Here is a 22,088-nt window from a genome sequence, read left to right on the forward strand (position 1 = left end):
TGGGACGAGTAACTAGTAAATATTTTGATCATTGAGTTTAGTCGAAAACTGTATACAAATTCGTGAACTTGGCACACAACTGACTACACATAATTTTATTGTGAAAATTCCTGCATGGGAATGCCCAAGTTCAATGACTTTACAATTGCATAACAATACATAATAATCTTGTACTATTAATTATATTATTATTGCAATTTAATCGTTCTATGATCTCACAATATGATTATATTAACATAGTTATCGAGCCTTAAGGCCGTATCTAGGAGCGACACAAATCGTGCATTATAAAAAATATAGTTATATTTTTATGTCAACATAAATAAGAATTCCCTCTTGAAAACCCGAGAACTTATTTATTAAAAGAATGAATAGATAATGTATGTTTAATTTTATATCTATCGTAATAAAAATCCGGACATGACAATTAGTCAATAGGTTAATGTATAATAACAATTAGGTTATCTAATATTATGATGGATGAGGTAAAATGCTCGACATACACTCACTACTATTCTTATCTACTATTGTTGGTTTTCACGAATAAATAAATTTGTATACCTAGTTATTATCTCGTGATTATTTTACTACGCAAGCGTTATGACGTCAAGTGGTTTTCAAAAACAGCTCGGTTCCACAAAACGATTAAAACATTTTGGGGTTTGTACAAGTATCGTATCGTTGAGTCATAAATAGAGCGATCAATATCACAAACCGGTGTCACTTTATTAATAACTAATGCTAAAAATATAAATACCAATAGAATGAATGAAACTAATTACATACTTTCTCAGAAACGAATGGCGCCAATAATACATTTCATAACTGGCACCGCTCCGTCCTTCAGGAGTATGCCTCTCAGAAAAATGTCACGATGACTAATAAATATATTTTTTTTTACCTAAAAATATTTTTATTTCACCTACCTTAATTTTGAACTAAATAATCATCACTAGTTATAAATAAATTTAAACACGATAAAAGTCAACCCTTATCTACCGGGACGCGGTCTAAACGGATCCCTCGGCATACATAGTAGTGCAACTGGGTGGGACCTGAGACCCGCCTCCCTTCGTCGTCGGCCACTATTGGCCCAGCCGAGCCGACATGGGAGAAACCCACTGCGCGTTCAGGCTTGCCCCACTGCTTCTGCCCGCTCAACACGTGGTTTGGTGTACACTAGCCTTTATCTTCGCGCGTTCTCACAAATTCATTTAGTCTCTCACACGACACCACGCGTGCGACATCGTAGCATTTTGGGGATGTCAATTGCGATCTTCTGTTATGGATCACAGTAGCATACCAACGTGCGCGCAATATAGGAATACTGGCACAGTTATAGTAAGACTGAAGATGGAAGTGACCACCTGTTGCTGCAAACCTGAGGAGTGCCCGAAGTCAGGGTGTCCGGACCTGGTGCATAGACCATCCGGCTGTGAACAATGTTCTAGGACTAGATTAATTAGTCGATATAGTGACTGTGATAGTGATGTTGTGGAAAAATCTCGCCCATACAGATCAAGTGCCGCCAGGAGTAGTAAGCTATATTTTTATATTTGTTAACAATTAATTTTTGCAGTTATTATTTGAATTTTTAATTAATCTTTATTTCCATTTTGACACCTTTTTACTAATAACAAATCTAAATTTTATTCGGATGTAGTTTAATTGATATTGTAAGTGGTAATAAATAATTCCTTCATAATACTAGAGCTTTTATAAAAACTTCTTGAAAGTTTCAGTTCTTGTATTTACTCGAAGAGAATTATTTGCTTAAATTTTCAAAGAATGCTTGTAAAATTTACTGAAACATTTCAATTTTAATTCGACTTCTAAGCAAATTATTTTAAGTAATTGATCTAATTGGTATTTTGGTGTCAAATTCGAATAATAAAAATTAAGCTGTGGTCTCTACTAACAGATATTATAAATACAAGTAAGTTACTGTTCATCATTAATGAAACCAGTGTTTAGTAGTTGTTATGACATGGAGTTTAAAAGACAATGAAAGCTCTGAGAGCGCAGTAACAATAGCACCGGTAGGAGTCCCTGCGACGATAAATAGTCCTTATCATAATAAAAGCTAGCCATAGAATAGAGTAAGCATTATTTATTTATAAACTAAGTATCCGGTGTGTACGAACACACGCCTATTCGTATCCTCGTCACATTGTCGGTTCAGGCTCGGTCCACCGCGGTAATCGAGATTACAATTTCATTACGCGCAAAAACTTGGCTCAGTCTCCCTTTACAATGTTAAACACGAAGATCAGAGCTAACTAACTAGGCTTAAACTGTAATTAAAGTAACGTACTGTTACCGGAATGACATATCTGACTAAATGTTTCTATCCTTTAAGAGCCGGACAGTTACGTCCAAGCGGCGCGCGGAGGGTTATTTCGTAATTAGTACTATCGCTTGGTTGCTCTCTATATAGGGCTAAGAAATGATTTAAGTGTCGTGCAATAAAAAACGTATGCCTATTTGATTACTTGCAGGGAGCATTATCTGCTCTTTTTGTGATAGGATTGTGTTCTCCGGTTGCTTTTGTATGCATATCGCGACCACGTAACGAGATGAAAAAGGTTCTAATAACTGTTCTTGTGTATAAGCTTCATTACTCAAATCAAAAGTAAATACAAAGAGCATTCATTAAGCGTCAGTTAATTGACAGCACAGGAAAGGTTCTTAACATAGTACCAACATACGTGTTGTTTCTATTTGTATAATGTTGATGACTTCTAATAATTCTCGGTGCATTTACTAGAACTGGGTAAATCCGTCCGGAACTAGATTTTTATGCACGAGTGCGTAGAGGTTTTCATGCATGAGGCCTTCGATACATTTGATCTTTAATCTTTAGATTGTTATTTATTTATATTGGTGGTTTTTCTTTCATCTATTTTTAATTTTATTGCCTCATTTAGTAAGTTAGTTTTGCAATACTCATGAATATTTAAATTGTATTTCGGCTACTAAAAGAAGACATTCTTAACATTGTACCATGTTACCGTGGACTCTAATAATAGAATCTATGACGTGTTTTAATCTCATGCGTTAATAAGGAAAATGCAATTTAATTAAAGTTAGAACAGATAGGTATCGATTGTTAATAGTATGCATGCATCACAACTTTAATCGGTTTATCGCTATGATGTGAATTCTTGAATTTCGTCATCGTAATGACGACTGTCAAAATTACGCTTAATGAGTTTATCAAAAAAAGTGTATCCTGGGTCGGAACATTGACGTTATGCATACAACCTGTAGGTATCTGATCTAATTGATGTAAACTATGCTGTAATAGCAATTTTACTAATAGATTGATGAAGTCATTCGATTTTGTGTTTTTATAACAATGATCCTGAAAAAAATGTGCAAAAAGTTCTTAAGAAAAAAGTTGATCTGCCTAAGTTTGTATTAGAATGCTTATTACGGTTTATGATGTAAATTAAAATGGGACATTCTAAAGTCAACTAAATAAAAAAATCTATTTTTGTAGCTCTTAAAGTCTAATGATCCGATTATACATACAAGTCGGTAGATATTATTTCAAAAAAACAAACTACATTTTGCCCCCAGCCCTATAGAGGAAAAAACCTAACAACTAAGGTGAACAATCCCTTAATGATACAATATAGAGTAAATCGTCTTACTGCCGGTAACTGCAGAGCTATCCGAATGATTAAATAACAATTATTGTCGGGACGTTGACGGAAAATAAAACAAAAACAGCATGGGGCACCTAATTACTTGTCCTGATTGTCTTGGAAACTTATGTTAAAATATGACATTTACTTTTGCATTTAATGATCCGAAATAAAATTAAGACGGTAATACACTTAAAGCTTATTTTTCAATAAATACTAATTCATGAATAAAAGTTCATTCACAAAGTAGCTGTAAGTAATAACAAAGACAGCTAACAATAACAGTCCGCCTATGTCCGTGTATACAATGTAACAGAGTAGCCACAATGCACCGCAATGTTTGTCATATTGTCGTAGCGTTTATCCATAAGAAAGCTATGTCATAATAATTAAAGCAAAGTACACGCACTAAGCTCGATTTCATGAACTATGTCCGCGTCATTAGGGCCGCGATCCACTCACTCATTAGCAACATTTTCACATAAAACGTTGTTCATTTACGCAGAGTAAGGCAGCCGCGTCAATTATAAACAGTTATTTCAGTGAGACGGGAACCTCATAATTGCAGTGTTTAGCTGTCACTCATTTAGTGAGAGATGTCGATCCTAGCTTAGACGTGCCTAATTAACTCTTTTTACAGCACAATACATATAAAAAAATATCTACGTAGGCCTTTCCACTCCGCCAATAAGGACTGAAATTACACCACTGTAAATACCTTTCAAGATATTCCATTTAGGTTCGACCGATAAAAAACAGTTACTCAAAATGCATAATGTCAGTTGTTACCTTATTAAAATTAATTCAAGAAAAATTTGCGCTTGTTTCGTTAATTTCGATCGGACGAGGTCGATCAACGATCTTCTTCGCGACGCTATTACCATTTAGAGCGATTTTCAGGTAATGAAGAGTGGTATCACCGCGTATCTTGTGATACGCGCCGCCACTTGCGTCTCTGAGCGATAATCGCCCTTATTAAGTGCAGTCAAATTTTACGAGCACATCGGTTGTTAGCCGGCTACTAACAAAATGATGAACAGACTCAAATTAAACCTCTATTATAGCTAAAACATAACGCTTTTTTCTATTTAATGTCACGAGGACGGGTATCAGTAATCCCGTTAATGATCTAGCGCTGCAACCCTATCGCGCCTGCGCTGCACTCTCCAAGTAAACAACACTGATATTCGAAAAAGATAACCCGTCAAATTATACTGACGGGCATTTTGTAACGAGCCGCTGATGGCCGCGACTCTCATCCCAATTTTTTTACCGCATTTATAACAATAATAATCAGAATTTACATAATGATTGCGCAGGCGCCTGCGACGTCCGGTGCGCACAACGCCGCGGCGAACTTTTCTCGGTTTTCGAGTCGAAATTCTAGTTAGCGGGCGCGCGATTTCTTTTTAAAAAGGTTAACAAGATGATCTCGTTTGGGTCGTTTTTCGTGCCGCGAAGCCTTCTTTTGTGAACGGGCGAGCTGTTAAAAAATAAACGAAGTCTTTGTTTCTCGGGTAGTCGGTCCGACCTCCGACGCGGTCCCTACTTTTTTATGCCCCCTTATAACCTGTGTATTACCTACGTGTAGGTATCTACGGTTTTTATGGTCGCTCGGTCAGTTCTTCAATGGGCTAAGGAATTCGATCGAGTCTCATTGTTCATCTCAAATATCTCCACGTATAGGTGGTTGGGGATATAAAGAGGATATCAATTACTTGCCGTCCTTTTAGAAAAAAAAAACATTCATTTGTTTTAATTATTGTTAAATACGATACCTCAAAATCAACGCCGCTACTGACGTTTCACAAAAAGTTTTATCCCCATAAATTGTACCTCATTTTTCAATTCAATATTCTAACTAAAGAGCTTTCTTGTCGTTTACCGTAAAGATTTAATTTCCCTATATTTTTATCTTCATCTCATGGTTACTCAGTGAAAATATTTGTCTCACAGTGACTCTACGTCTTTTACGAGCTGACCTGTTGTTTTTTTGTTCGTGAACTTTTGACGGCGGTCCCGCGGTTGCTTTTGACCGGAGCACTAATAAAATGTTATGATCGTGTGTTTAACGCGTGTTCTGTGTGTCGGACCTTCCTTTTGACATGATCGTTATTGCCCGACTCCACCTTTGCGGTCGTCTTTTGTAACCCAATTGGTACAACATTATTATGGTGTCAATTAGAGGGCAATATAACCTACAACTAAATCACGGCTAGTTATACGGATTGCATACTTAATGAGTGGGATTTGTTTATGCAAATTGTTCGTTATATATTTCGTGCGGGGAGTGTCTACGTTTATTTTTACAAGGGTAATCGGTATCAGTTCACAGGGTCTAGTTAAATAATAAGCGGCTGAGCGCCCTATAACTATAATATTCTTTTATTTGTCCGCGGTGCCTGCAGCCCTCGCAGCGAAACCGCGAGCGCTAACGAGATGATGAAAAATTCACACGCACACATTTCTACTAATTTATGTGAATGTAATGATGAATGAGATTTCTGAAGTGCTGGCATAGCACATTCAACATGATGAGTAACTCAAGCATTTTGTTTACAAAACATTGACCAGATCATGGCTAATCGCCAAATAACAAAAAGTACGAGACTTGCATATTAAAAAAGAAGATCTTACATTTCTGGTATATTATAATACCATCACAAATACCTAACAGTGAGATCTTTACCTACGTTAGTCACTAACCACCAGACATAATATTCATGATTCACACCTTGAGTCAAAACACTGAAAAAACAAATAACATTCTACGCGAGTGACTCGGTGTAACTTTGATATCGCGCCCATTTATTAGTTCTAACATAATTATGGTCAGTGACATTTCGGATGTATAAACGACGTCAATCGAGATAGTCACCTACCAATTCAATTAGCTAAATAAAAACACAAAACGATTCGGTCTAAAATTAATTTCAATTATGTTTTTGTTTTCCAATTTACCAAATATGTATCTTATTCTGTTAGTAAACAGATTAATTTATGAAAATAAAAAGAAATACAAAAATATTATAAATAATTGCATTAATATCACTTTCATTTTCCTTAAGGCGTTAATCAAATAATATCTTCTTGACGTCAAGCACAATGTTAAAGATCACAGTGTGATTTATTCACAAAGATAAACAATGGGAGACCTGATTAATTTCATTTATTTCAATTGTCAAGCAAATGCAGCTCATTATCTTTAATAATGGACTAATTGTTTTATCTACGTCAAATGTCGGGGGAATACGTAGCTCCTGATAATGTGACATTACAGTATTTTTTACATACGTAATAATTTATCAGTATATGTAATTGGTCCTTATCTACCACCAGAATGGGAAATAATGATCGTCATTGTAAGATAGAATTATCATGGCCTATCCTACTTTACATTTATACCACGAAATGAAGTAAATGTTAAAGTTTTTCATACCTATGTTGCTATGTACCTAAATGGGTTTCAGAACTTGGATCCGTCCAGTGACATTTCCGCCGGCTGACAGTTCATAATTCATATCGCTTCTCTGCTAACATAAACGTTATTATAAATTTATTGCATTTGAAATCATCCTAACAATATCCAATTATTCAAATTACTTGCAAATGAACAGTTTTTTGGGTATAACATACAGGTGCACCAAGTTAACTTTACATTCAAATAAAAAATTATGTCAATCACACATCAAATTATTTCCTTTAACGTGGATAATATTATTCCATCTTAACGAGTAAAACGAATGTCAAGTCGATAAATACTTCTGCGTCCACGATGGACACCTTCTGCTGGTGACAGTTGTTAGTTTCAATTAATATTTCTTTATCTGTAATATTGAAAATAGCTCTTATTTACATATCCAAGTGACATAATATACAATTAAGTGGAATATATTTGTCGTCCCCTATTTATAAATGCAATTACTATTGCAATAGAAAACTTTGAGCTAGCTCGAGTAGATTCGATTAAACAATTTGTTATTAAAAATCGATTAAATATCAGTTGGATGAAGTAACCTATCTGAAGAATGTGAGTCCGATTACTGCGCCACCGTTAAATAGTGCCGCATTAGTGATTCACACAGGTTCACTGGACAATTAGCAAAGGCTGTCCACCTCTGGGCCGCGATGTATTTATTCATCGGATGTTCATCGATTACCATAATCGATACCATCGCGCGTGCCGCATACGGAACAAGTGACTCTTGAGCGTTTTCATTAAATGAGATGCATTGAAAAAAATACGAGAGCTTTCATTCACAAATGAATATGAATGACCGCAATGCTTTGTAAGATTCGACTTGAGCAAACAAAAACACGTCCTGATTACGTTGCAGTTTTATTTAGGAACCAAATTCAAGCATTTTTTACGTACATTTTGTAAACATTTATGTACAGTTGAACCCCAGATAAAAATGTTCAGAGCAATTATTGTAAAGTATTTGAAGTTATAGGATTACTTGTAGGAACTTTTACCAAAATCTTCCAAAATTGTCCATAATATTCCATACTAATCCATATTTACTCCTAGGATACGTCAACGTCTGCGCGGCGGTGTGCCTGCTACTGTTGGTGTGCGGTCTGTCACCGAGGTCGTCGGCGGCGCCACATCGAAGCCGGGCCAGCATGGAGCGGCAGAGACGTGACACGGATGAGGAGAACCCACTGTGGGCTAACCCCTGCGATTATAATGATTCTCAAGTAAGTTATTTTTCATAACCTAACAAATATTTGAAAAGAGATCAGAGACATTAGGCATGTTTGACCTTTAGATGATAACGATGGAATAATTATGGAATAAAATATATCTGGACAAATGATAAAGGTTGTATGTGTAGGTGGTGGCAACAAAAAATAAACTTGAACTGTTAACAATTTGGTAAAATCTATCAACAGATTATAACAACAAACTTCCGCGCTTTGTATTCATGCCATATTTTTGCGGTTGACTTTACCAACCGCATGATTTGATTAATGACCACAGGCAAACAGAAAAAACCGCAATGATTAAAGCAGTTAATGTAAAAATCAATCAAATATCTGGATTATAGATAGTCATGGAAAAATTGGACACAATAGAGTCTAAAGATGATAATAATAAACACAGTTTAGAAGTACAAATATTTGTTTAATTGGTTTAATATTAAGTTTAAAGATGAAGAAAATAAGTTTTAATTTTCTTTGCAGTCAAAACTACATTACCCACCAACAAAAGAGGTCGCGTTGAAGCTCGTCCGTCAAGCAAAAAACACTTTCTCATCAACTGAGAAGTACAAGGATACATTTGTAAGTACACAATACTGCTTTTGCTCTAACAGTGAATTTCGTAATACCTACACAATTACAAAGACCTTGCAAAATTCTTAACTTCTGTACGACAATTTCCAAGTGTGTCAGCTTATGGATATCTAGAGAGGATGTGATCACAGTGAGCCAGGAAATTAATGACCTTTAAAACACCATCATTTGAATTAAACACCATTTGACGTCTTTCATGTGATTAGGACTTCTCGTAAAGCAGGTTATAGACCTTTACAAGCAATGAAGAATAACTTCTTTAAAGTACAAAACCGCGAGTACTGGCACCGAAGGCCTTTCTTCGCTTTCATTCATTGATTTTGCACGAGGCGATCGCGATATCGCGTAGTATTCGCGTCCGCATCTATATGCCCGCCGCGTCGCTCTAAATGAACGGACGGAGCTTGCGGTCGACCAATACCAATAAAACTTAAGCCTAACGTCGACGCATGCCTTTAGCGTTTGTATCTACGCAGATATTATTGATTTATGTATGAGAGTCTGTAAGAGGTGCTATAGTATTCAGCTGACGTGCACGTAAACCCTGCAAATGGCTAGTACCGATTTTTCGTACTTCCTCTTTTAAATTATTGGGATATAATGCAAACGATCTGCAATTTATTGTTAACATTTTGAATTGCATTCATTTATTTCTGTTGAATGACTCCACTTCTGTGAATGATATAAATAAATCTAAAGAAATAGAATAACATTATTGATTTTGCCAAAAGTTTCACTTGAAATCTGACCCATTAAAAATTCACGGCGTGCACGTTTTTGGCGCGATTTTCTCACCGTAGAGCTGCGCGGGCGCAGGCGTGGAAGAGAGATTGCATCGGCCGGGCGCCGCCGTTTCGCGTCTCTACGTCCGGCCGACCGCTTCCTCCCTTTTAATTATAATTTCGCGCTGCATTTCTGTGACGCCATGTCGATAAAATACTTTGTAAACAGAACACGTCATGTTAAATGACAATAAAATGTTAGTGATCAAATCACAGTCCCTGATCACCAATCTTGTCTGTGCGCTTAAATTACTCATTGTAACTTGTAAACTGAACATTTAGCTCAAACCAGTTAGCTTAATTATACACAGCAAGTATATAAACCAGTTCATACAAAAACAAAACACCTAAACTTATCAGATGTAATATTGTCGCACAAGAATCGCAGACAATTCAACCTACATTCAAGAATTCATAAAACATTCACGAATTATTAGAAACAAACGTTTAGCATGTTAATACAACGATTCATATGACGGCTCTATCATTTCAATCCTAGGAATATAATAATTTCCGAATCGGAAGTAAGGTGAGCCGATCAACGAGAAATAATGCGATGTCGAAGTCGCGCCTCGAATCATTTATGGACGACTCTTTACTAAAGCACTCACTAGCAACTCGATACCCAGGGGGAACTCGTATACATTTCGGCGATTGTTGTCAATATAATCGATTTATTGAGAGGTGGGCAGTCAATGGTAGCGGAACAATGGAAGCTTTTATGTCGAATGTGTCCAGTTATCGAGTGTGATGTTCGCGTATGAGGTATGGTGGCATTGTAATAGGCTCGACGGTCGTAACGACGGCGACGTCCTGTCCGCTGCCTCCTCGTAAAACGACATTATCGACTCACAGTAGCCGGAACGAGGTACAGGACGGTGCGCGTACGCCTCGAATACTGATTGCGCATTAGTATTGCGCGACACACCTGCCCGACGATTTTTTCTGTCTCTCCCCTTAATGTCGGTCATTCGGTACTAATGTATCATATTTATTGCAATTTACACGCAAATCGTGGCGATGAACTACCATTGTTGCTAGTCCACAAGGACGTCTACGTTTTCTTTGTTTGAGCTCCCGTTTTCAACAAAAAATGTTGGTTTATCATAATTTTCAATCTCGTCCTGTTAATATTTGTCATCACATTAAACCAGATAAACGTCTAAGTTACGTCTGAGAGACAATATATCCTAAATAAATCAGGCTGCTACATCTGTCGTCAAGCCCATTCCGTATAAATAATAACTGGCCGCGTTGTACTAAGAACGCAATAACAAATTCAACGAACTCTACCGGTACTGTGTGACTCGCCACCGGCCACCGTGTGAATGTGTCATAACACTCGTGCTTTTGACTACACCGGTGTCATATTATCGCATCACATTTTCGACACTGGAATTCAACTCGCTTCCTTAAAAAAGTGCTCGTAAACTTTTGAAAGTAATTACGATAAACAAATGAGTGGTGTATTCGCGATGTAACTCGATCGGCGATAGCGATCGACTCGCGGCATGCCGCACGTCGCAACACTCGCAACTCGTGTGCATCTGCTCGCTTATCTTTGCAATAGCTACGCTATATAAACATTGAATTACATAGCACATACATACAATATGTATGTACGTACATAGTACGATAGCGTTGTTCACACGGGCGACAGGCTGTCTGCGGCGTTGGGTGCGTACGTGTGCCGTAAATATATCAATGTCTGCGCTTGTGTGGGTGCATGTTTATTTGATAAGCTTCCGATGTTTCGAGCTAGGCATTCGGATGCTAAGTCATCGAATTTCTTAGTTGGTGCCCACCCACGGTAACTGCAATGCGCTGAATCCATAAAATTATTACCGGTTTATTTTATTCCATCTTAAGAAAACTCGTGTCTGCAGTTCCTTTAAATTAATTCAACTACAATGGAACTTCACAAATTAGAACTCTATTTTGTGCTACAATTTATTAAAACTCTTCAATTAATGAATGTTGCCAAATAATTTTATATTGCAGAATTTGCATCAACGATCGTAACTACTACATTAAAGTGATAGGAATGCACAGCATTCTTGACTTATCCTATCATGTAGATACGCCTTAGTTTGGTCGCAAGCTCCACACAGCTAGTAGGTAATGTTTCGGATATGGTCCGATAGACCGGACGCACACCTGTTACATTTAGTGTGCCACTGACTACATAGCACATTCCATCTCTGTACGATATCATTACTTTGACATTCTTACACTTCTTGTTTTGTGAAATCATCTGCACTACATTCATTTGCCGACAAAACATTAACATTCAAAGAATTTATTTTTTAAATTTTAAAGGTCTGTAAACTCTAATTTTCCTGTCAATTACTTACCACTTCGGCGTCGGATAATATCTCCGCTTTGAATCCATTCATACACCGCGACTCGGTTTATGTCCAAAGAAATAATCGTAAATTTATTTCATTGCGCGTATTATCAGCAAATTTTATATCAGCGGTATCTCAATTTCAATGAAGCAAATTAATATTTGGACAACGTTCTCTGATCGTCACCGATAAACAGTTGCATAGCTGTATTTTTGAGGTTTTGTAGGGTTTTGTAAAAGTTTTAATTAGTCGTATTGTTGTCTAAAGTATTTTTATAAAGGGATACTTAAATACAACGCGTTACATCTGCCAGTCCAGCCCCGATTGTTTGATTTGTCAAAGCTATTTCGACTCTAAGGTTAATAGTACAAGGACAGTTTTTGTTTATACCCTTATCATAATGTGTGATATGGCCAGTGTCAAATTTTAATGTCGAAACGGTTTTGTTACGTGAAATGTCGTCGGCGGCGGCCACAAACCTCTGGTTTCGATCTCATCTTACACACGACCTTCGCTTGCCAATAAAATCGATTATCTTGAACGTTTGCATCGAATATTTATGCGCAGTTAATATCGAATTGAATCTCACTTGATCTAATCAAATCTAGATGTTAACTAGTGCAAGTAATAAATGATTAGTCAACACAAAAACAAAGCTTGACTATTAATATCGATAGAGATCATCAAGTCTTTATTTGTGATTATCTAATTGAAAGATGGCGTCTTAAAATAAATAGATGATAGTTACGGGTGAGTCTCCAACACAACTTGATCTATTAAATAGAATAATTCTCAGTTCTTTATAGATCTTGTTGCTTTGGTTTGTTTCTCCTGAGGGCAGTAAACGTTTGTCATTTCTAAGAACAATTTGCGACTAGGTAACGTCGTGTACGTACGTGGGTGTTTTGACTTCATTTGCTGATATTTATATTTTTATTTCTGCTCTATTTTTCTGTTTGTTTATTCTAAAACTTTCCATTAGTTGGAATAATTTTTGAACTAGTTATTGGTATGCCTCGAAGCCGACGATTTGTTCGAAAAAAAATAATTCTTCACTCTTATAAATTATTAAAAATAGAAAATGAATACATACCTCAATTGAAATATATCACCAAATTTATAAAAAAAAAAATTGCAACCAAATACTCAGTTATCCACTGGCCACTGCAGAGCTCTCTCCACTCGAATCACATTTATACCATCAACCCAGGAAACCGCTCGGACTCATCGTCCGCTCAATCTTCCTTTTCCATGAAAGTCAATCAACTTATCCTATTAACTCGATCTATTTCTATCTTTCATAGAATACAAGTGCTCTCAATAGCCGTTGATTCACTGATGATGTCCCTTACTAGTATTTAGCTATAGAAAAATTAAAGTTGTGTTGTAGTAAATCTTTATACATTAAAATTATGTTCTGGCCTTTGCATAATTGTGTAAAATGATTCGATTATTACTAACGAAATGCTATTTTATTTGTTTCAGGCGTATGTGCTTCATAGTTATTCCAAATTTGAAGAACTTCTCGGCCCGTGGGAATCATCCGAGTACCTCCCTAAGGAATGGCTGCCGAAGGAGAAAGTCCTTTACCACCAGCTGCCTGATGAATATATTAATCAGTTGATGGTAAGCATCTATTTTTTTCGACAACCCATAGAGATCATTAAATGTCCTATGATCTTGAAAAATACAAACCATCAGTTTTTGATAATACGGACGTTGCCAGATTGACGTTTCCTAAATGAAAACAATCACAGAAGGGCGGCGAATTCGCTGATGCCAAAAACGTGCATCCGTATGAGTTTTTCAATCGATTTCAAAGAATCGACATCGTCGGTGGCACTCATTGTTGTCGGCCGACTATCGCTTACGTGAGAACACAATGGTTTCGCAATGCTACACAATCAAAAATGTAATCGAATTTAGGATGATTGCGATTGTCCTTATCAGTTTTAGAAAGTTTGGCAATGCGATGCCGTTTTGGTTGTAATTTGCAATCAAACGTTGAAAAACTTGGTTACTTACAAAATTTCTTTTGTTTTGTCCACAGCCAAAACTCGATGAGTTATTGCCAGGGATGTACAAAGGGCTGAAGATGATTGTTGGAGGACTGAACAAGTTCTCTGAAGAGCTCTCGAACACCAACATATCAACGGACGAGAGCCTGAAGTCAAACATAACTCAGTCAATGCACGATGTGCGAGCAGTTCTATGCTATTTTAATGTAAGTATCAGTACATCTCTTCACTAAATCTACATCATGTAATGTACAGAACAAGCCAAATCTTAACTATGTAATTCATTACTGTAAGAGAACCAGACTAAATATGTTTTTACGACATTTTACTTATCCAATTTTTCCTTTTTGCAGGACATCATGCACGTTCGCAACCTGAAGATCGAAAAACTTCTGGAATCTGAAATCCCTGACTTGCAGAGCAACATGGGCGCTCTCCTATACAGGGACACCCTGAATTACTTGGAGTACCTGACACAGGTGTTCCAGAAAGTTTACGACACGGAATCTGCTTGAATACAGCAGTTATGAACAAGAGTCTTACAATGTGACTCGAAGAGAAACTGCACACCCCATGTAACTTTTGGCTGCCTACTTAATCTTGGTGCTCGCGTGGCGAAGCAGTGCTCTTCAGTATTAGTCAGACCCATGAAAACTCTTTCTAGTAGAATTATTTGCATCTTTTGGCTGTTGAATAGCGAATTAATGTATAGAAAAACTGTCTTTGCCATTACATTGCCATTTTGGTCTAGAAAGAATTAGTTCCTTTTTTGTAAATAGTGACGAATTTAAAATGTATTATTTATTGTCTGCTGATTAACATTCTAAATTTCCCGATTATCCTAGTCAAGGTCTTATTTATTTCTCGCTTAACTCCACTTTAGTTTCAATTTCTTTATTATTCGTATTATTTAATTTAGATTTTAGTATTAGACTTCATTCCAGCACTTGGACTGTTGATAAAATTGTTGAGTCGGAATAATGAATGTGTCAAACGGTGTATCAGAACAGTTTCTATTCTGCTGTTGTCGATATTTAATTATCTATATTATGACATGGTAGCTCGAGGCTGAGACGAATAATTTTAATTGTATATTCCTACTTTCCTTAGTATTACTTGACTATTTGTTAACTATTTATATGTTACTGAAATCCAATGAAATATGACTAGCTTTAATAGAGCTGTTAATTATATTATTGTAAAAATACAGAGCCAGTGTATTTATAACTTAATCAATATTTGTATAGTTCAAATAGTACCTATTTATAACTGCGGCACAAACATACCTAGTTATGTTTGTGAAATTAAATTATTATTACATTTATGTCCACGTTTTTTATTTTTATTTTTTAATACACTTACCTCCAAAAAACTTTAGTCCTGGAAATTTTATGACATCAGGTGTTGTTGAATGAGCTTGATGATTAACACAAGGAAAGGACACATATGCGGTTGTTACTAATCTCTTACCTATGTTTTTTTTTCAAAGATTTAATACGATCATCGCAAATTTGGATGAGGAAATTTTTTCAATGAATGCGCAATAATGATTCATAAAACAGCTACATAAAACTTTCCATCTTTACCACCCACAAAGTCTATGTTAATAAAGTCTCATAATAATATTATTCCATAAAAAGGTCTTAAGCAAATATTTCATTAAAATATTATTTCTAAGTCACAAACAGGGATCATGTTCCCATGAGTCGAGACTGGAAACAATTTCATATCTTTACACAAGGTATTCACAACACCAGCCATATTTGCATTGGTGACTTGGTCTCCGACAAATTAGTACGACCAAGGCGATGGGACCTGAAAAATAATAAAAAACTCAACACACAACATTAACTTTTCTACCAGTATTTCACTCTTGAACTATGTGTCGATCAGATAAGGTTTGAAATCGAATGGTGAGTCGTTAGCGTGTGTATGTTTATTTGTGTTGTGTAACACGTCCCGCTACTGATCACAAAGCGAACTGTCAAACGACTCCCGCCATATTTGTTTAATCTGTTGTGACGACGACGCTATAAGTCGTCAAAAACCTGCGGGTGTTACATTTGGAGTTGTCGGATGAAACGAAAGCATTGGCTTCTTATTATTAAATGATGAAAGCAAATAAAGTTCCGAGGTGGTACCTGTCTCAAATGTGGACAACATAACGGTAAGTGGAATGGTAATTAATGAGAACAAATCGTGATATCGAATAGGTACTAACGCTTACACAAATAACTCAAAAACTGATATAACATGTCTTTAAGCCCTGAAAGAAGCGTCATTGAACTCCTCTGGTTCTGTTGTTAGGGATTTCCATGGGCTGTACTAATCATTTACCTTCATAAGATATGTCTGCTCGTTTACTCCTTATCCCGTTAAAAAAGGTTGGAGAGTAAAACATAAAACGTAACATACTGACAAATCTCTAAATCAATAAAAAAAAATCAGATCAATTATTTTTCAATACATTGTTACAAAAGAAGCAGAAAGATAAGGTATAAATTGTAGCAGTAACTAAAAAGTAATGGCACGTATAATAATATTAATTAAACTTAAAAACTAAAATGTTCGTCTTGAATTACTAAATCAATATAAGCTATGAAAAAAAATATTCAGAGACCCAATCGACATTTAACTTTTGATATACGAATTATTGACCGCTTTTGGTTTCGCGCATACTTCTTACAATCGCTTTTTAAATATTGTTGTGAAATATTTTACGTTAATGCCTTACGATTTTCATTGGAATATGTAGATTTGTTGATGTTATTTTTAGGTTAGATACATATTATGCAAGTATTTTTAAGTTAAATATTATCCTGTAATTATTTTTAGAGGTTGTCCAACTTTTATTAAAACTATCCCTAAAGAAGTTTATTGATCATGCTGCGGTTTTTAACGAGCGCTAGGTACTGAGTTTTTGTACTACTAATACTAATATAAATAATATCAAATATTTTAAAATTTTAGAATATTATTTAAATACTACCACCAGGATAGGAAATAAAGAAGTGACAGGCGGCATTATCAATAGCCGTTGGTCTCCGTGCGACAATCTGACTTCGACCTGCGGTCCGACCGCACGGCTCCACATTCCGACCACAATGTTCGTGGATGTCACAGCCGTGTAAATGTGAAACACATATTTACACATTAACAACCGAAGCTCATTGAGAATGACCTACCACATTGTGGATAGAGTTGGGTCACCATTTTTTTCCTTAAAAAATGTTTTGACGTAACTTGATTGGTTGGAAATTATGAGAGGGTTAGTAAGTAGCGGGTTACAGGGTCGGATTTGAGTTGTTTGGATTTTTATGAAAAAGTAATTATGTTCTAGTGATACTTTAAAATCATCTGCGTCTGCTGACAACTAATAAATGAATATTTCAATTTACATTTTCAATAAACTCAATACAGCTTTTATTACTTTTACAAACTTAGCGCTTTTACTAAGCTATTTTCCGAACAGAACGAAACTCCCCAATAAAGCATAACATACCCCCGGGAATCAAATACGAAACTTCTTGATTGGTAGTTCCGACCACTCGACCGATGTAAATAATGTTTACCGTTATGTGCATATAAGGCATAGAAATAAGTGTGAGTACCTACTGAAAGATTAGGTACTACGGTACAGACATATAAGGCACAGAAGGCACAGAAAGTACCTACTGAAAGGTCACGTACTGAATTCGAAGACGTCATCGTCATCATGAGTAATGATTTTCCTGTAACTTTCAGAAGTATTGTAGTGATAAACTTTAATAATCATTTTACAGTTGAGTGGCATTCAGTTTACATTAGGTACCTACGTCAGTCATCGGACGCACCCATACTGTACCGATATCGGTATGAACTGACGTTTACAAGAATAAAGCGTGATGAAAGCTAAATAGCATGCATCATGCACTAAACTATCAATATTTTGCAATTAAATTATCGATTTCATTTGACCTATTTAGGCTTTCTACGGCCATAAGTCTGCCTATGTACATTTTGTGTTCATAAAGCATTCAATAAAAAAAATTAGCTACATAATAAAATGTCACCATCCATCCCATTAGATACATAAAGCTCGCCTCGAAAGACTGAGCAAACAGTCCCTGCGTAAGCGCATAAGACATCAAACAATTACTCGTACCACAAGTTAACATGAAAACATCAACACATCGAGTTGATCTTTTAAAAAAGGCACAAAAATGTTTTCACCTTCGTTTAACGATCAGCCGTCGGCGTCCACAATGGCGTTTAGGGCGCACCGAACGCGCATGCGCGCTTTATCTCGCTCACGTTCCCTTGTTTTATTTATTAGAAAGATTTATTATTTACCACAGGGCTCACACACGATGTGTCACGAATCTGAGACGAAAAAACAAGGACTATGTTAATGTGTACCTCCTTCGCACGTGACAATCTCTTTTTTGATCGCCCAACTTACTTCATAATTAACTGTAAGCGAATGTTCATTTCCTGTATTTGTTTAATTGATACGTTTTCTTTGTTCTTGTGTGTTCTTTCGGTCGTTAAGTCAAGCGGTATTTTTGTAGTTACGAGGTGAAGGGTACTCGGAATGTACCGCACAAGTTGCGAAAAGTTCGCTCCTTCACTTACTTTTTACAAACTTTTTTCGCGGTTATTCACGAACACTGAAGTAATAGATCCCACAAATAAATGAAACTCCGACACCAAGGAGATTTTAGATAATTTTATGGATCAATCAATCAACCTACTAGACCTGTGTTTTTCAATTTACCGTAAATGGTGTAAATAGCTGTATAATTGTAACGATTCAACATAATAAAATCGATAAAAAAAACCAAAACAAAAATCGACACGGATGTTTGAACAAGAAAATCGCGAACATAATTACCGCAAATCAAAATTACTTACGTAAGTAACATAAAACAAAATGATCATAGATCACAAATCACTCGAAACATGACTTCATCGACTCTGCAATAGCCAGCTACAATACCTAATTGAATAAACTAAATGTATAGCAAATCGAAACGAGATTAAAATCGTTCTTGACCTACGTAAAACCACAGGTCTGCCGTGACCGAGTAGGAGAAACATACACAAAACAAAAGACGACCAAACACTCCTTGTTTGACATTATCTGTGTACTTTGCAAGCCCTTATGTCAACTGTGTGGCTTGACAGTGTTACGTCAAAGGAAAATAAAGGAATTATGCACTTTCATGGTTGGCTGGCTGTATGTGCAATAAGGGCTGGCATTTTTTTTTTTTTGAGGGGGAAAATCTCCAATGACTTCTCCCGCCTTGGGTAGTGTCAGACTCTTACTGACTAAAAACCACCCCGTTCCTTCTCCTGCTTTGAGCCGGAGCCCCGGTAACCTTTTACGTTGTCCGCAGCTCCGGATCAGGCATCAGCCCTACTGGGCCCCATCTGTGGTGGTCTGGCTCTTTGAGGCGCGCGCGGAACGCGACGCGCCGTACGCACGGGTCTGGTTCTGGTCGGGCGGCGAGCTACCCTTGCTCGCCGTCCGCAGACCCGCACTTACGGTGGCCGGAGATCGTCACGCGATCCCCGACGCCCGGAGTGTCTTCTGCGGCGGCTGGGGCGTGAGGAGGATCGTTCCCTCACGCGCTCCGCCTCCTCCTTAGCTAGCATGACTGCTTCGCAGAAGGAGGAGACGGCGTCCCATTCCCTCTCGCTCCGCATCATGGCCTGAACCAAAGCCGGACGCGAGAGGTCACCGTCGCCGATCACATCCCTAAGGACACGGCGGTGCTCAGCCCATACCGCTACTGTATGCTCCACCGTGTCCTCCGGGTGATCCAATGCCGACACCCGGGCGTTTCCTCCCGCCGAATCCGAAACAGGAACCTACCGAAACTTCCGTGTCCGGTAAGCACCTGCGTCAGGCGGTAGGTGAGGACGCCGTGACGCCTCTCTAGCCACTCCTCAAAGAGGGGACTTACCGCTGCTATAACAGCGAGCCCAGCCCTCGGTTGCGATAGTCGTTGCTTCCATTCCGCCATGAGATCGCGCCGGAGCTCATCCCGCCACGCACTAATCTGGCGCGGCAGTGGACTTTCGCCCCGGCGATGCGCCTCCGCACGTAAGCTATATACGTGCGCGAGCACTTTCGCCTCCAGATCCCACGGCGGTGATCCCGCAAGGAGGTTAGCCGCCTCCCCGGAGATCGTGCGGTATCCACGGATCGAATGGCCAGACCCTCTGGGATGAAACAACGAGCTGGTCGTCGCCGTAGATTTGAAGAGGGCCATGGACCGCACAATCCCCGCGTACAACCTCCGGCAGGAGGCGTTTGGTCCCCCAAGGTTGGGTGCTTTAGGGCAGCCCCCGTAACTTGGGAGCCAAACGTCGGAAATGTTCCTCGAATTTCCACCGACTGTCGAGGACGAGTCCCAGGTACTTCATCGTCACCTCGACGCCGATGGAAAATGATCTGGAACCCAAGGTGGCGCATTCCCGCGGCCATAGCAAATCGAAACAAGACTATCGCAAAAATCGTTCTTGACCTACGTAAAACCACAGGTCTGCCGTGACCGAGTAGGAGAAACATACACAAAACAAAAGACGACCAAACACTCCTTCCAAAGACACCGCCACGACGTTTGACACCCCGTCGTAAGGTCCCTCACGCGCATGATGGCGTCCACCGTATCTGTGTACTTTGCAAGCCCTTATGTCAACTGTGTGGCTTGACAGTGTTACGTCAAAGGAAAATAAAGGAATTATGCACTTTCATGGTTGGCTGGCTGTGGCCCGCATCGGGCACCGCAGGGGGCGGAGTCATGCACGGAGGGATGTAGCCCCTCTGTGATTGGGGGAACAAGGTGGTGACCACCTCCTCTACAACCTCTGGCCGGAGACTCTGTGTCAGCGGGGGAGCCTGTGTGCGGAGCTTGTCACGCACCATTAGGTAGGGGCGTCCCCACGGGTCTCTGTCCAGAGTCTCCAGCATCTCCTGGCGGGCCTGGTTTTTGGCCCGCCGGATTTCCGTTTTTAGGGCGTCTTTCGCCGCCTTGTACCCCTCATATAACTCCGCCTCTCTAGCTTCCGCGTCCGGTGGACGGATACGAAGCCTGCGGTGCCTAGTGTACTGGCGTCGCGCAGCAACACACGCACTGCGCAGAGCAGCCAGCTCTTGCGACCACCAGTACATCTGGCGCTTCCGCTGTCCTGGGCGGACCCGGGGCATCGCCACGTCACAAATCCTGTACATGGCGTCCTGGAGCCACCGTGCCTCCTCGTTAATGTCGGCAGGCCTGTCCGGTGGTATCACCCAGGCCTGCACGATGGCGGCTTCCAGGAATAGCTCCCGGTCCAGTTGCCTCAGCGCCCAACGCGGGCCACATGGGGCTTGTCTGACCGGTGGGTCCGCGGACTCAGCGGAAACATCGAACCGGATGTACCGGTGATCGGAATATGTCTCCACCTCCTCCATGACACACCAGTCGACGACACGCGGTGACAGAGCGGGGCTCGCGAACGAAATATCCACAACCGATTCACCCTGCATCCGCACACACGTGGGGACAGAACCCCGGTTCAGGACGACTAGGCCTGTCTCCAGAGCCCAGTCTTCCACCATCCTACCCCGCGTGTCAGTGATCCGGGAACCCCAAGCCAGATTCTTGGCATTGAAGTCCCCGAGGACGAGCACGGGGAGGGAACGGAACCCGACGACGACGTCAACCAACTCCCTCAGGGAGTTGTGGAACTCGGCGAGAGTTCGGTTCGGAGAGAAATACACGCCCACCACAGCGATCTCTCCGAACCGTGCTGCGACACAACCCCGGCCTCTTAGAGCACCCTCAAGAGTCGGGGTACCGGCGGCGGCCGACGTCACCGATAGTCCGCCACCCAGTGATCCCTGGGCGGGACGAAATAGGGCTCGGAGACCACGGCGATATTAATCGACCACTGCGCCATGCTCTGGAGTAGTAGGTCCTGAGCGGCAGCGCAGTGGTTGATGTTCGCCTGGAGGAGACGTAA

At 39.2% G+C, this 22,088-nt stretch overlaps 1 protein-coding gene across 1 annotated transcript; it reads left to right on the forward strand.

Moving 5' to 3' along the window:
- The first annotated feature begins 1,251 nt into the window (after positions 1-1,251).
- LOC118276288 (uncharacterized) lies at positions 1,252-15,420 on the forward strand. Its single transcript, XM_050707361.1, has 6 exons — positions 1,252-1,537; positions 8,182-8,351; positions 8,838-8,936; positions 13,564-13,704; positions 14,129-14,302; positions 14,450-15,420. The coding sequence occupies exons 1-6, from the start codon at positions 1,285-1,287 to the stop codon at positions 14,609-14,611; spliced, it is 999 nt and encodes a 332-aa protein (XP_050563318.1). The 5' UTR covers positions 1,252-1,284; the 3' UTR covers positions 14,612-15,420.
- Positions 15,421-22,088: the final 6,668 nt, after the last annotated feature.

The sequence above is a fragment of the Spodoptera frugiperda genome, chromosome 31, assembly GCF_023101765.2.
Source record: "Spodoptera frugiperda isolate SF20-4 chromosome 31, AGI-APGP_CSIRO_Sfru_2.0, whole genome shotgun sequence".
Taxonomy (NCBI): Eukaryota; Metazoa; Arthropoda; class Insecta; order Lepidoptera; family Noctuidae; genus Spodoptera; species Spodoptera frugiperda.

What these genes read in the sequence shown, in the direction of transcription:
- LOC118276288 (XM_050707361.1), top strand. Translation starts at nt 1,285, where the DNA reads ATGGATCACAGTAGCATACCAACGTGCGCGCAATATAGGAATACTGGC. An exon ending in ATCAAGTGCCGCCAGGAGTA is followed by an intron (nt 1,538 to 8,181) that starts GTAAGCTATATT and finishes ATTTACTCCTAG; the next exon opens with GATACGTCAACGTCTGCGCG. An exon ending in GCGATTATAATGATTCTCAA is followed by an intron (nt 8,352 to 8,837) that starts GTAAGTTATTTT and finishes TTTTCTTTGCAG; the next exon opens with TCAAAACTACATTACCCACC.